General features: G+C 40.2%; 1 protein-coding gene across 1 annotated transcript in view; it reads right to left on the reverse strand.

Annotated features, from left to right (window-relative positions):
• The window catches only part of LOC148160774 (receptor tyrosine-protein kinase erbB-4-like), a 109,810-nt gene that overhangs the window by 36,632 nt on the left and 55,924 nt on the right, over window positions 1–17,254 (reverse strand). The window contains exon 2 of the mRNA XM_088008199.1: window positions 805–864. Coding sequence (XP_087864325.1) covers window positions 805–864 — 60 coding nt within the window. The remainder of the gene's footprint in view (window positions 1–804; window positions 865–17,254) is intronic.

Raw genomic sequence — 17,254 nt, forward strand, 5'->3', positions numbered from 1 at the left:
AAAAAGACATATATGGATGTACTTTGGGTCTTTAATGCGATTCCATTCCTGTTGAAATCACATTTAATTTAGGTTAAAAGAAGAAGCATAGCTAGTTATCATGCAGTACTAGCAGCACAATTTGAAAGAAAGTGTAATTATTATGTGTCCTATTAAACTGCAAAATAATTCAGCCACAGAAATACATTTAACGATTATTACATAACCAGCTGCTAATGAATTTAAATGACTCCATTTAAGTCGTGCTAATTTGTCCAAACTCCAGACTTTGGGGTCGTGCTGTTTAATAGAGTTGAGAACAGAATAATGGAGTTGAAGAAGTCAGCAGTTACTGCACTCCACTAAACTTCTCCCTTAATGTTACACACTTTGGTCTGCAAGGCGATATTTGAAAATAGAGGGAAGTAAATGGATACCTGGATCCACTTTTGTGTAATACTAGCTTCAAAATCTACATTTTATTCATGCTGTTTTAGGTTGTCAATCTTGATTAAAGAACTTTTCCGAGCTGAAAACAATACAGGAGAAACAACCTTGTAGATATATGAAAGTAGAATACAGAGTCGATAATCCTGTGTTTTAATGCACACCGACACTCTGAAGGCAAACACATTCTGACTCACAACACCCACAGAAAATACTAACTGGATCCTCTTAAGCCCAGCGTGTCTGCCTCAAAGATTTCCCGCTCGGAGACGCAGTTCCACCAAAAGGGAAGTTCCAGTCCGTCCCATGGTGCCATCCACTCCCTCTCAGCCTGCTAAGCTCCCACCAGGCTGGCTTCAAACAGCTGGAATTACTCACAGGTCCGGCAGCCTTCTATCGCCATCATCTTCATCACCGCCTGGCGGCTGCGAGGCGGTTCTGATGAGGCAGCAAGCGCAGCTTAACGGCTCACAGGAGCTCACGCTGGCCCAAATCGTGACTTTTATCCCAAAATTAGAAACACACAAGAAGCAAATTACCTCCGATTACAGAAACCACTGATACTGAAAATTAAACTCCTGTCTAGCAGCTTTTCAGCCAGACAATGAGGTTCTTTGTTAATAACACGGTTAACAGTTAATTATGAGTCTTAAATGTGGACTTGTAAATTCCCACAGCTGGCCAGGATGAATAATGTTTACGTTTTCAAACGTAAACATTTTAAATCCTACAACTATTAACATTAGCTGACTTTAGCAAATACTCTTCCTATATAAAGCCGTTATATAAAGAGACCCGTTTATGTTGCATAATTTGCTAAACATAATATCAGACAGCAGAAACAAAACATAGAAAATGTTTAAAAGTACAGCTTACCAGTGATTCGACTGTACTGTAACTATGTTCAGCGGAGTCATCAAAGCATTAGTTAAACAGTTAATGAAATATTTTAGTTGGAAAGTGTTAAAATTTGATTTTCCAAATGAAAAAAATCCTCATAAATTCACCACTTTTATTTATAACCTAAAAACTTCCACACAAAAAAATCGAATAAACCTTTCTGGTCTTCCCCTTATTTTGACACTAAATTTTTCTTTTTTAACTGCATTCTTTTAATTTGACATAGTTTTACCTTTCTACTACCATTAAAATATGAACAGTGTTTTTATTATGAACTGGTTCTAACTGAGGATGTTTACAGCTCATACTCTCAGTAGCAGGACAGACTTGGACCCCTGTCATAACTGCTCACTGATCCAGTTACGTTTGCTAACATTACAGTACTGGTTCCATGGCAGCTTACATAAATGTCATGTTAGCGTTTGTGATTGCATGCCAAAAAGATCATTTTGTTCTAATTGTTATTGCCAGTTTAACCATAGCCCTTTGCTAGAAACCTGTTGAGGTCAGGAAGCTGGACTGCCTGCTGATAAAACACATTGATGGGAATTGATGCCTGGCAGATAGAAAACACGCTGGGAAGTGGGAAGCTGTTTGACATGAGGGAGGCTGACAAGTGGCTGATTGAGGCTTGATAAAAATAAAGAAGAAGAGACAAGATGGGGAGGAGGAAACTGCTAAAGAAGCAGCTGGAGCAGGGAAACTCTGACCTCGCTTCTGAGAAGGGAAGTTGAAGTTTGGAAGCGCTATTAAACTTTGCTATTAGATTTATCGGAATGCAAATTCCACGTGTTTGCTTCAGCAACACAAGAGTTTTACCCATCTGAGTTTCTGCTGTCAAGCTGTAGCTGCTTGGCTGATCTGAGGCCAGTGAGTCATGTGACCTTTAGAAAACTGCCCGTCATTCCCACCAAACCATCCAGCAGCCGACTAAAACCTGGAGCTGCTCCAGCACAGCGCCCAGCGTTTCTAAGCAGGTGTGAGGAACATCACCAGGCACGCTGACACACGTGTGTGTATGCGTGTATGAAGCAGGGTCATTTGTGCAGCAGATGTGTGCGTGTACATATGTGTGTGTCTGACACAGGTTTAATGACTCGTCTCAGCCAATTTTCAGCCGGTGGCTTCTCTTTGTGGGGAAATGAAGTTTGCAGTTAATGTAGCACAGAAGGACTGCCTCTGATCTCAACACACACACACACACACACACACACACACACACACACACACACACACACACACACACACACACACACACACGCACGCACACGCACACACACACACACACACACAGGATGATTGCGTGTGTGTGAGTGTGTGTGTGAGTGTCAGTTCCAGTGTGTTAGCTCCAAGCTGAATATTAGTCGGAGCCATATGGGAGAAATGATTGTGAAGGAAGGTTGGAGGACATTTACGCTGCAAGGCATCCATGTTTCCATGTGAGGACGCTGGAGAGCGTCGCTGTGTTTGATTGGGCCTCTTCAAGTCTGCTCAACTACACTTTATAAATCACTCTGAGGTGTGTGTGTGTGTGTGTGTGTGTGTGTGTGTGTGTGTGTGTTTCTCTACAGCGTGCAGGAGTCACCATTATTCCAAACACAGCTGTTGGGTTTGAGTTGTGTTCACAAACACGGGATGCCAGAATGAAAATGAAACACACACACGCACACACACACACAGATGTTTCCGGCGCTCGCTCAGATGTGACAGACATGGCAGCGAAAATCAGCCAATGATCATTAAAACACAGAGAAATGTCACAGGACTCAGCGAAACGGCAAGCAAAACATTTAGAGTCTTTAAATTCAACAGGAAGTGAAACATTTTAAGAAATTAAACAGCCAACAAAATACTAATAAAAAAGAAACTATTTAGATGGGATATTTTTCTAAAAAGATGTTTCCAAAATGAAAAGAAAGTTTAATCTGAGAGGTGTATCCAAGCAAAATCTCAAACATCCTGCTGCAAGTTCAGATCAATTCAAGCCCAGAGTCAAATCTTTCATCTGAAATACAAGAGAAGTCTCAAGTTTTCTAAGCCAAACCTGAGTAAAAGTTAAATCCTAAAGAAGATGAGAACGGGTCAGGTTTTCATCTTCTGAGTGGAAAGTCAAAGAAAATTCAGAATCTTTTAATGTCAGCTACAATTCAGGTCTTAATTCTTGTTGAAGTGAAGTTTCAAGTCGTTCCATCCAAGTCCAAGAAAAGTCTCAATTTTCTGAATGAAAAAAACAATTTCATAAAAATGTCTTACGTTCCGGAAAAAAATTAAGATAACGATCCGTTTCTCTGATTTTACTATTTATAGGTATATGTTTGAGTAAAATGAACATTGTTCTTTTTATTGACATGACAACATGTCAATTCCAAGCAAACATTTACAATTTATTTGCAGAAAATGAGAAATGGTCAAAATAATGAAAAGATGCAGCACTTTCAGACCTCACATAATGCAAAGAAAACAAGTTTATATTCATGTAGAAACAACAATACTAGTGTTTTAACTCAGGAAGAGTTTAAAAATCAATATGTGGTGAAATAACCAGGAGGCTTTCAGAGCATGTTTTGCAGAGCTATATATTCTAAAACTGACAAGTTCAAGTCAAGACTTGATTCTATAAGAAGCAAGTACAAGTTACATTTTTATTCATTAACAGGATATACTAGTCAAGTCTTAATTCTATGCCACCTCTCCTTTCTTTAGACGTCAAATCCAAGTCAGATTTTAAATTTCTAATGACTAAAATGGATTCTCACATCAAAATGTTTCCTGTCTGAAGTGATCAGGACTCCAGTTGTACCGTTTGCTTTTTTTATTGTTATTTTTAGATAATTCTAGGTTCTGAATCTGAGTCCATACACAGGGCTTTGGGGTTTGGGGCGTCTCACATTAATTTGGTTTGTAAGCAACGAGCCACAGAGAGGCAAATGAGAACCTCCATGTGAAGGCTTCCATCTAAACGGTGACAGCCTGCGTCTGGGGAGGCTCTTTATTGCTGAGAGAATCTAAAATGTCATTCATCTATCTGTATGATGGGCCGCCTTCCCTCCTTCTGTCCTGCCAACACCTCATTCCACTCCTGTCATCTTTTTCACACTCTTCCTTTTGCACTCCTCATCGTTTTTTTCTATATTTTTTTTCCCAGCGTCTCGCTTCTATCACGTTTTTGATGCCACTTTGTCTCCTGATTCGGTCAATGTCTGTTTTCCTGCAAGGTCTTCCTCATCGCTTACCCCTCCCCCTTTTACCCTGCTCAGTTCCCCCTTTACGGCTGCACTCGCACTTAAAGGATTATTTTACACTTTTGGATATTGCGGTAATAAAGCCGTTTTTTTTTTTTTTTACAGCCCCACATTCAACACAGATACTGTCGAAAATGTGCAGAGCTGAGGCCTCCTTCAACACCCAGCTGAAATAAACTATTTATGTTTCATCCCCCATTCCTATTGTTGTCAAGAGAATATGGACTGGAAGTATTGAGAAAACACTAAAGCTCAATTTCCAAGGGGCCGAGGAAATCTGAAAAATATCAGCTCCAACAGAATCAGGTACTGAGAAACACCAAAATATTAGATTTTAGAGGAATTATAAAAAACTGGCCTAAACTATATATATATATAAAACTATAAGAAACGTTGCCATTTGAAATGTAATAAAGACTGAAACGGAAAGGAGAGCTCAATTAATTAATTTTGATATGAAGCTATGCACTTTAGCTTCCTCTGTTACTGACGCCTTGGTGAAGAGCGCGGCAGGTGTAAGCACATTTCTGCTAATCTGCTAAAGTGCTAATTTTTAATTTTGCACTTCAGATGTTGTAGATGTTAATCAGTGTTCTATGTTCAACACAACTGCAAAATAAAGCATGTCTGATTTAAAAACAAAACAAAAAAGGTCATAAATCTAAGACTTTCAACGAAATGTTGAGAAGGTTCGTCTGATTTTTTTTCTAGAAAAACAACTTGTGGGATGGTCGGAACATCAGAACAGGAAGTCTGACAGAGGCCGTCTCTTTCCCTTAAAGAGAAGATGAAGGCCTTGGCGCAGACAGAGCTGCAGTCTGGCTCTTGACCACGGATTGTAGCTGTAGGCGAAACATTTCAATGGAGACATGGCAACGGCATCAAACAGTGCTGAAGCGGATCCCACGATGGAGACAACCGCTTGGAAAAATAAAAAATAAAATGGCGCCAGGACGATAATAAGAAATACTTTGTTTACTCTGGAGGCCAAGATGGACGCACAGTTGATTTAGTAAAATCGTATGTTGTTCCAAAAAGCTACTTTAGTTGTAGAAATGTCTATTTTTTTGCCTTTGCCTGTTAGATCTTTTTAAGTTTACTGTCTTTAGTACATAACACTCCTCAAGCCCCCCCCCACACACATTCTTTTTCTTTTTGTTTTTAGTTTCACACTCCCCAACCATTAATCTCTGGCAAAATCAATAACCATTTGCTGGCACGCAGGAGCTGAGGGATGTAAATAGCAGAAATCTGACATTCGCAAGATATAAAACAAGGGGCCTTCGATATAATCAACAGTAGTGCCGGTGTCATTCTTCAAACAATCCATAGCCTTATTAAAAAGGGGCGTATAATTTAGCCCCTTGTACTCAACAGAGGGGGGTGTCTGACTATAGTGTCTGATGAGTCAGGAGTTGCACGGCGACCAAAGGTGGGTAGATGTGATTGAGGTAAGAACAATGCATGGAGTAATATGCATTAGTGTTTACAGCATTTTCCATTTGTCTTGCACTGTTTACTTCTTCGCTGTTTTAAATTTAATTACAGGGGTTCTTTTGAGTTGATGCGCTTTACCTTGAATAAAATATGATGAAAATCCTATGTGCTCTTAACAAGGTTTTGTCTTCCAAAAAAAAAGGAAAATCGAGTCATTTAAAAAACATGGTTAAAATCACAGTTAATTCATGATTTAACATTTTACCTTAGTCATTATATCAGAATTTTAAAATATATATTTTTATATATTCAGCTTTATCTGTTAATTTTTTTGTTCTCAATCTATTATACCGCTAAAGTGAATAACATTTTGCTATGATGTGACAAATAGTTTTTCATCCAATGTCTTATGTAAGCACTGCTTTTATAGCTTTCTGTGTTAGCTAGCCATGCTGTAGCGCTAATGCTACATTTTCCATGAAAGAGAGGAAGTTATGTATATATATATATATATATATATATATATATATATATATAGAGAGAGAGAGAGAGAGAGAGAGATTGATTTTTAAGCCTGGCCTTTGTTTAGCATTAGCACATATTACAAATTTGCTATTGGCACTTCTACACATCACTTTTTTAGAGAATTGTCTAGTTCTTTGATGCTGCTGCTGTTAGCTTCTGTTGATTTAAGTTGCTATATTTGTCAGCCACGGTTGGTAGTCTCTTGAGTTCTGAAGATAATTAAGCCAGTTTGTAATTTTTGGCTGGACGTTGGCAGTCGGGTCCACAGAGAGAGTCGCCAGCTGTCTGGCAGAGAGAGAAATCAGACGGTGTCCTCCCATTTTGTCAACTCTTTTTTTAGAACTTTGTTGCAATTTGTTTACATGCATTTCTTTGAAGAAACTGTAAAGTCATGCAGCCTCAACTGATCAGAAGAGATACACACATAACTGTGTTGAAATGTGAGTAAAAATCAGCTAATAAAGTCAAGTATTGATATATTCTCTGTATTATTGTGCATTAGTTGAAGACATTTTGTATTTTTTTATTTATTTTTTTATCTCTGCCACCAGCCAGCCAAGCAGTGAGACGCTCAGCAGGCTCAACCTGCTTTCACATTCATGGAGTGAGGTGGAGGAAAAAAAATTGACCTTTTGGTGCGGCTATCAAACCCGATCAATAATTATGACATTAAATGGGTTATTGCGCTTGGTGCTAAGTGAGTGATGGTTATTGCTCATTGGGGTGCTAATAAACTCTGAGGTCTGTAATACCCTCCTTTCCACAGTTGGCTTGAGCTTAGAGAAAACACATTATACATTATGCTAGCTGGAGACCACGAGAAGCTCTCTGTCCTGTAGTTTTACAGCTAAATTTTGTACTAATTGTACACATAATACGTATAATAAGAGCAGAACTGCACACACATCGAGATAATTTAAATATAGGTGACTTAATAATTTAATCATTACAAAAAGGTTAAACTCCCACCATCTGTTTTCTAACCTTTACGTGCCCATATTAATTCATGACCAAAGCAAATATTCTGCACGAATAATATCTTGCTTTAAAAGGCATTGTAATAAGTGAGCAGCAACTCTGCCACCTTTTGCATCATTTACTAAACATTGATCTGTAAATATGCAAATGATTTGCGATTCTGCTCGGCTCAATGGCAACAAGACACAAACATGACACATTACAAGCTGCAGGAAGTGGCACAAGCATCTGGGCTGCTAATGAACCACTATGTGAACATTACTTAAACATTACCGAAAGTAAAAGTGTGATGTGTGTTTACGTTTTCTTTGAATAACTATTTTAGCAACATCCTAGATCAACAATTTTCATCATCTGGGAAATAACAGCAGTTTTTTTTAGCTGAGTGTTAGCATAACAGCTAACGTAGATGTAATGCTCATGGGTTTAAGCATTACTACTTTTTAGAGAATAATTTATGATTGAACCTAGTTACAGAAATCTCAACATGTTCCCTTTCAATCAAAATTTCGACTTTAATGCTTAAAAAATAAAAGATTCCAGTTGAGTCAGTTCAATGTCTTTCCTCTTCGGACTGCAGGAAAACGTAAATAAACGTGATAAAGAGAATAATATGTAAAATACACCCATCAGGCATAACATTATGACCTCGGAGTTTAAAGTGAATAATGTCGGTTGTCTCTTTATTGTTGTCTGTTGCTTTGAGAGATCCATGTGGCAACATTTTGTCCACAACTGTCCAAGCATCAAGACACACAATGTATTGATGGTCCCAAGTCATCCAGAACATTTGTAAACTAGTTCAGGTTAAACAACACGGTGAAAGCCTGTGTTCCTGATGGTATACCAAACACTTAAATATTCTTTATGCCCAAGAATGGGAGTTTAAAACGTCCTCTGTGTCAAAAGCAAACATTTTAGGCAATGCCTTTGTCATTTTTTGTAGTTTTCCATTTGGGTGCATGCAGCATCTTTGTTAAGACATCATCCTGACCTTCCTCATTTCCTCCCCCAGCCCGCTCTCCCTCCCACTCTCCCGCCCTCTCATTTGACTTGAAAGCAGGACCTCAAATGCCGAGACTTAATTGCTTTTGACGCTTCGCTGGCAAAGTTAAGAAATGAGCTGCTACGTTTTTTCTTTTTTTGTGGTTTTTGTAAAAGCAGCCAACAGAGTGAAGACGAAGGATCAGTTAGTGATGAGGGGAGATTATGCTTTACTGAAGACATCATTGTACCAAAGTCAGGAGTATTTTACTGCTGTTCTTACTGGCTGTTAAATGAGTATATTTTCTAATGTATTGTTTAAAGGTATATTTTCATCTTGAAAAGTTGATCAAGATAAGGGAAACATTGTTAGCTAATTCAAGCAAAACAACAAAGTACTAAAAACCCAAACATCATAGTTGAATCTTCAAATGAAGCACAATTCAATGCTTTAATTGCTAATAATTGATCTGCTAATTTCTTAGAGTGCAACATTAATTGGTCATAATTAATTTACTCTATAGGGTTGAGCTATTGACAACATATCAATATTTTGCTCTAAGTGGGTTTGGGAAAGCAGATTTAAAACGGGAAGCTCTAGGGAAAGAGCAGCATTCCTAAATGTGATGGGCTCAGTACCTCCATGATAGATATTTTTTTTTTAGTCCATAGTGGTCAAAGTTGGCCGAAGTGGAGAGCAGGGGGAGAAAAACTGAAAACCTGGCCACCAGATCTGCAGCACACTGAGGATGTTTGGAATGTGCTAAAGAAGTTCCAACTTTTTAATCTGAGTGAACTTTAGGCCCAAAACACAGCTATTTTGTCTGATACACAAGATCCAACACGACGGTTGCTTTACGGACCGCTGGCCTCTCAAGAGCGAGAGAATGTCCCGGAAATCCCGGCAGTGTAAACGCAAACAGAAAGCTGCTGCAACATGATTGCCGTTTCACTCTCTCATTTTTTTTCTGCACTTCTGAGCTCCTAACATGAGTGAGTAAAAGATTTTAATTTGTATTTTCCTCCGAAGCAGATGGGTCTCACTTGTTCTTTCATCATGACATTTTCATCAGATTTCTGTGAATAGCTCTGACTAAAACCAACCCCGGGTCTGTCTATGCCAGACAGTCACAGGGAATTGCTAGGCCTCATTAGCATTAGCATGTTCTAGTTGCTGTGTGCATCAAAATGCCTGATTTTACATCAGATCAGATGCCAAAACGGCCCAGGCTTTCTGGGTTTAGGACTGGGTTATTGCTTCATGCGATCAGGATTCACCAATCTCCCCGGAAACAGATGAAAGTTTAGACACAATTACTTCACATGGGAAAACATGTGAGAACATGAATAGTCTCAAAGTCCAAAGTTGCGAAGACATTTTTAGCGTGTTCCCTGAAATGTACTTTCTTACCACTTGAGTGTATTCTCAACAATCCACGACTGAACTCAGAATCCCCATTTATGAAAGATTTTCGGTTGAAGCAACCAAGAGTTTTGAACATTTCCTAACATGATGTGACAATCTCCTTTCACTTCCATTATGCAGCAGGGCTCTCCTCTCTGTCTAACGGGGATATCACCTGCCTACTCTCCTGTGCTGGGATTTGACATCAAGAAGCCTGAGCAGGCGGAGGTTTCGTTCCATCCAAGCTGACACTGTTGACAAATGACAGGGGAGCGTGCGTCTCTGGCAGGTTTGTCTGTTCTGAAAGGGTTAGCACGGAAGATAGAGAGAATAAGATGGATGGCAGACCGAGAGGGAGGACTAAGAGATTGGAAGAAGAGACTCAGAATGCCTTTAAGGGACGCCCGTTACGACGCTTTCATGGATGGAGACGGAGATGGAAGATGACTGAGAAGAGGCAGAGATGAGAGAAATACAGATGGTTTTAGATTGCAACAAGATAAGTAATATAAAGGCAGAAATAGACGCAATCTATCTTTCATCTGGTTAACATTTCAGCAAACATCAAGTGTCAGGTTTTGGGTGTGCAGAAACGCAATAAATTTAAGCCTTGGCTGGAAGCAAGGACAGAAAAAAGACTGACTGGAATCCTAAAGTGATGGACGGCTCAAGGTGAAATCGAAAGAAATGTTTGAATCAGTGTCAAGTAATCGGCAGCACAAATATGAATTAGGAGCGGATGAAGGATGTAAGGTTGGCGTCACCAGGGGCCTGGGGGTTAACTCAGCCCTTTTATTGAGACAGATGGATTCCAAAGACAGGAGTTTCAAAATAATTTTCTCGCTGTGAGTCAAGTTGACTCATGCTGCATATCTGTATGCTGAACATAGGGTTAGAAGTAGATACAGAGAGCTTAGAACAGAAACATGAAATCGGCTGTCTGTTGCTTAAAAAGACTCATATTACCAGTAGAAAGGATCGGCACTCGGAGTCTTATGTGCTAGATTATGTTTGGAGAGGAGCCCAGGCAACGACGCTTAATTCCTGGCAACCTTGTGGTAAAATAAACCTCTGGAAGTCAACCAAGAAACTCTGCAGTCTAATGCTTTCTTTTAGGCTACACTTGAATAGCCAGATGTTAATCCTCAGTGTTCGGCCAGAGATTGGTCCGGCCTCTTAAAATCTGGCAAAAAAGGACAAATAATATATTTTCCAAATCATCACAATCCTCCTTGGAAGCTTTTCTGTAATAACTCTCGCTAATCTTACGGTACGTTCCAAATTTTCACTAAGCCATTTTTTACAGAGACACTATTGCCAAATATTGTGTTTCCAAGTCTCTCATTTCATCAATGAATGGTCCAACGAGGTAGATGCACAGACCTTACAGGTACTATTGACAAATTCACAAGCAAATTCTGTACCGTTTTTCCTATTCTCTATGAGCAACTTTTTCTCCAGGTTCAGAATCTTGCCCTAGGCAGTTTCAACACTTGGACTAAAGAACCAGAAGGCTGGAACACTGACTCAGACTGCAGAGTGACGGCTTCTCCCCCTGAGGCACAGCTGCCAAAGTGTCGAGAGAGCTGACTTCGGAAAAGCTGAATACCAACATTCATGACAATGTTGTACTGACATTATCTCGAATCATGGGATATACTCTTCCCTGGATTTTAGTTCTGCTTAATTCGCAAAACCGTACCAGTCAGTTGTGGTTTGAGACAAGACTCATATTACCAGGAAAAACTTGGAGCTGAAAGGCAAAACTCAGGCTCTCAAAAGGGTATTTAAGTCCCAGTCTTCACCAATGGTCAAAGAATGAGATCCTGAACACATAAATCCGAAAAGGTCACTTGGATTAATTTCAAGTCTGAGACACTGCGTGGTGTGGAAAGTCATTGGACATAATAACTGTCATTGTCACCTCACAATGGAAGCTAAACTGAGTTGAAACAATACCAGGGAAAGCAACTATTAGATAGAACCGTGTTGGAGTTTTGGGGAGTGACGATTACTAGTAAGACACCAGTAGTTTGGAAACTAACCACAGAAAGTTATAAGGGCTAATTTTTATGACATCATACACCCTTAATATTTTCCCCCCTTCAGAGATACTATAAGGCAGATCATCCCATTGGTTGCTGTTTCTACTCTACATTAGCAAGATGTGGTTCTCGTTGTGATACATGCTCTTACAGAGTTATTTATTTATTATTTTAATCATATCACACTTAGAGTTACCCAAAGAAAGATAAAGGCAATTACCTAAAGGCATTAGGAAATCTGTGTTAGCCTTTGGTTGATTGGTTCAATGGGTGGATAGTTGGCTGATTGGTTTGTTGTTTCCTTAGTTGGTTGTTTAGTTTGTAAAAGAAAAATGTACCAAATCCCTTTGCATACTTCAGACAGAACTATGCACTCCATTTTTCAGTAGGTCTCGTCCATATTTACAATACGGACCTGAAGTGGTTTTAAATGTTCCTTCTTTAACTAAATTTGGATTCACCGTTTTATCCACAGATGGCAGAGAAAACAATCTTACGTGTGTCTATTTCAGAATGCCTGATTCTCTTGAAAATCCATCAAACCTCCTGGGCTATGTCAAGGACTTCTTTTTTTAGGATTTTATAAAGTTAGTCGATACAGTGAAACCACTTCACTGTTAAACAATATTCAAATGTTCAGGTTTGTTTTCTTGTGTCTGCCTTTTTCTTTTATTGTCCTGTAAGAGCAACTCAAATCACCTTAAAACAGCGTTTCCTCATGCAGCGGCTTAGTTTTATTCCAGCAGAGATTTAGAAATGCATTTCAGTGTCAGCACAGGGCAACATCACTGCAGTATCCTCCTCATGTGGAACAGAGGGGAAAAGAACGCTGCAACTGAGGCTCTAAACTGAGGTACAACCCAAGTAAACCACCTAAATGTCAATTGACAACAAGCACTGATAAAATCCTGCAATCTTACACAACAAGTTTCTTTTTTTTTCTTCTTCTTTTAAATCAGGTAGTGACATAACCTTAAGCTGTGTCACAACTCCCATCTAGATCATGTTTAGCCTTTACCACTTTTAATGAGATAAAAAAGGCAGCAGCAGTAATGAGATCCAGGTCAGTGTCCTCATTACCAACAATGATCCGCTGCTGGTTCTATTAAAGCCACACAAAGACATTAGGAGAACCCCCTGGTTTCCAGACATGATCCCCAGTCGCACCAAGCGCAGCTTAACTAATTCTCTGATCATTAAAGCAGACTCATGAGGTATTAATGTCAAACTCACACCGACGGATGAGGTGTTAATATTTTATTCTCGCTATCTGGCATTGGTCTCAGCTGAACCTTGAAAAGTCGTTAGCGATTGCAGAGGAGCGGTCTCTTGTTTTCAATTCTACGCCCTCTAAGTCTCACACCAACTCGCGCAGCTTCTGCAGTTCCACAGCTTAGCCAAGGCACCTCTTTTTTTTTTCCTTTCTACATCTTTACCTTAAGTGACAAAGCCTCAGTAGCCTTCTCAATTATGTTGTGCAGGTGCAGTCAGCAAGAAAGAGTAATTGCACTGGGTGTTTGGAGCTCCCTGAGACGGATTGGAAGCTCAGGGCAAAACTGTCAGGGGCCTCTCAAAGGACTCACCAGGTTGTATGTGTATGGGTGCATGCGTGTGTGTGTGTGGGTGTGTGTGAGTGTGCCTGTCACGCTGTGGCAAGAACAACATTATGTTTTCATTTTGCATGTGCATGTACTGCAGGCTGTCGCGCTCCTGTGCACGTCCCCCCGCCGCGCGCTGCGCCGTGCGCCTGCTAACAGACGCCGCCGCATTTGTGGGAGCCGCCGGTTGACGACTGCATCCGACCGAGCCGCTGGCTCCCTGACAGTGACGGCAGAAGCCCCGGGACCTGTCAGGGCCATCACGCGTGCCCTCAGGCCCCTCACGGTGTCCCGATGCTTGGGCAATAACGCTGCAATAAGCTACTTGTTACAGGAATGTCACTGAGCCTCAAGAGAAATTGTAGAAAGGCTGGAGAATCAATGTGGAGAAGCTGGTGACAAACCAGAAGCAAATGCAATTGAACACACCGAGACTATTTACTCTAAAAGGGACGTTATTCCAAACAAAGAAGCAAAGGAGAGCTTCAAATTTTGAAAAAAATATAACATTTTCTTGGGCTTTTTATGGAAACTGTGTAATTCATGACCAATTCTCATCAGACTTGCCTCATCTTTTGACTCTACTTGGTTGTTTTAAACTTCTCCCCAACAGCAAAGAGCACTGACCTCCTTACATATATATTGAAATGTGTGGATCGAAATATGGTCTTTGCCAAGCTGTCTGGTTTGATCTTTGACTTTAGGATGCATAAAAGATTCCTAGGTCAGATTTAAGTGGAAAAAAAAACTGGACAGAAAAATGAGAGAAAAGCTGGAGACTTCATAAAACCTGGAAGAGGAAGTTCAGGAGCACCTCTGCCATCTTCAGTGAGTGTCAGCGATGAACCTGAGGTTCAGTTCTGCAGGCGGAGCCACCAGCTGCTCCAGATGTGGCGGTTTAATTAGCGTCATCAGCGGTGCCGCAGCACCATTACCCTGCACCACCCCGAGAGGACGCCAGTCGCCGTGGGCGGGGATTTGTTTCGCTGCGTCCACGTGACACAAAGAGTCTGACAGCGGAGATGCAGGAGTCGAGTTCGACCGTCTTATTCAAACATACAGAGCGCCCTAGCTGGAGACACAATGTGCCGTAAAGAGCGCTGATGGATGAGGAGGAGCACAGCCGCTCTCATTCCATCTGAACGATGCCTCCACATCACAAACGGCCTCCTCCACAGGGCTGAGACACTGAACTGGAGGCTCCTGATGACTTCCTGGGAGTGTTAGCACATTAGCACCTTTTCGGCTAGAGCGGTTGTGAATAATGAGAATCGCACAAGGTTCAAGAAAATGTCAGCATAAAGCGAAGGTTTCACTCAGGCACCTTCTGTGTTCGTCTTATGATCATAAAATCTCTTTATGAGAGAGAGAAACACACAGCAAGGAGGGGAAAAAACATGCTAACTGAGCCAGAGTTCGACCCAAAAACCGACGAGATCAACTTGTTTTGTCTGAGACGATAATCTGAGGGAAATCGAGATGAGATGTTTTAATTATCCAGACCCGGGAGATGGGAGCTTTTACAAACACTGACATATTTCAGAGACACATAGACAGATTTCCCATCAGTTATTCCTCTAAAATAAAGCAACGTCATCTGAAAAAACACAACCCTGGACTTTGACAGCACAAGAAATTCTTGAGCTAATTCACACTATCAGGGTGAAAATAGAAAAAAAAAGATATTTAAAAGAAGGAGACGTAAGATTCCTTGCAGAAATTGAACCGTCAGGGTCTAAAGTGTAATTTTACCCAATTGGTAAAATGTGTATTATATGATGTTACATGGAAAGATGCTTCATGTCCAATCAGGATCTGTTGTCTGTGACATGTATGAAAAGGCAGAGTTGTTTTAATTCAATGAGTTAGCTCAAAGAAAATACCTCAGGTGGTGAAACATGGTGTTGTCAGCATCATGCTGTGGGAGCAGGGGTGAAATCAGAGTTGTCAATTCTGAACAACAACCTAAGAGGATGAAAAAGCCTTGAAGCTAGCAGGACAGCCCCCGACAATGTATAGCTGTAGCCAAAGCATAGTCATGTCTAATGGCCTAGTCAAAGTCCACGCCAAAGTCCAATTGGAAAGAGCAGAGAATTGATGTTTACCAGTTTATCCAGTCACACTGAGACTGAGCTGCTCTACTAAGCAGAAGGTGTCAATTTTACTCTCTACAGATCTGAGCCTGAGAGAAAATCTACCAAAAATACATGCCACACTTTTTAGACTTGTGTTTGTAAAAAAAAAGAAAATAAAAAAATAACCATCAAGCAGTACTACATACTGGTCTATCATATAAAATCCATTAACGTCTGTGGCTTTAATGTCGCAAAATGTAAAAACTGAAGCGTTTTGGAATCCTAATGACTGTTCTCTCCTCTTTATAACATGACGAGATCCAGGACTGGGAACATTTTTTATTTTTTATTTTTAAATGGATCACCGATAAATAGCTTAGAGTACCTGTCATAGCTGTATGCTGTAATAATCGCTAAGGTAAGTAAACTCCAATATTTGAACATGCTGACACCACCACAAGACGGCAGTAATGCACTAAGTTGCTCTATAAACATCAGGTTTTCAGAAGTCCGTTTTCATGTGGGAACGCTCAGATAGTAACTATTTCAGACAGACCCCTCCTCAGTCACACGCCCATGCAGAAATGATCAGCCCTGTTGTTAAACGCTGTACTTAGCAGCCGCAGCTGTAACATAATCAGACGGCGCTGCGCAGTGAGTGTGTGCATGTTTTATTAAGTAGCTTGTAATTGCATGTATTGTACCAGTTGTAACCTCGCTCCCTCGGGTTTTCTTATTCCTGTGCAAAGATCAACTGATCCAGTCAGCACGGAAAACACACACTGAGTCCGAATGTGACAAGTGTGCGCGCTAAGCAGATTCAGAAAGTCATCTCCAAAGGGACCAGTTTACTAACTGGGAACGCTGCCATAAACTTGAAGGAAAAAAAATGCTTGCAAAGGAGATTCTCAGTTTTTTTTACCCCTGTGAAACCCTCAAATATTCACAACAAATGTTTTCTGTAATTTAGAATGACGCTGTAAATGTCTCAAACTGATGTAAAAATATTGCAAGCAACAGTTTTATACAATTATTAGCATAAAACTGAAACCAGTTCCTAATTTCTTTGTGTACAACTTTTGCATATCAAACTATCCTCACATGCACCCTTTCCTCCCCTTGTGCCTGTTCTCTGTCTCACTGCGAGTAGCAGCAGAAAAGGGAATTAAAATCACTTCTTTCCTGAACGTCCAAAATCTAACAGGCAACGTTTATTTGCTGATATTTTGCATGCCAGGGTTTCGTATCATGATTTTATGATTTCTCACTTGGTTGAATTTTGAGCTTTATTGGAAAACTTTTCATTTTTGAAAGTGATGAAGATGGGCGAAATTTGAGAATAATATAAAAGACAGATTAATTATGAAGTAAAACACTATGGATGAGAAAACAGAGAAATCTCTGAAGGATTTTATGCAGCAATCTGACATAGAACCGGACTAAAAAATAAAAAAAAATAAAAAAAAGTTCAATTTTGACACAAATTGGCCATGTGTGCTTTCAGCAAGCACATTCATGTAATTGTATGGCCTAGTCAAAGTCTGTATTGCCTGGTGGCTGTAAATGCGGTGAAGGCGGTTCTACAAAGGAGGGAGAGTAAATATAGCTGGATGTAAGTCTGACAGAATTCTTGTTAACA

The sequence above is a fragment of the Poecilia mexicana genome, unplaced genomic scaffold, assembly GCF_051168715.1.
Source record: "Poecilia mexicana isolate PSO_F unplaced genomic scaffold, ASM5116871v1 scaffold_2, whole genome shotgun sequence".
Lineage (NCBI taxonomy): Eukaryota > Metazoa > Chordata > Actinopteri > Cyprinodontiformes > Poeciliidae > Poecilia > Poecilia mexicana.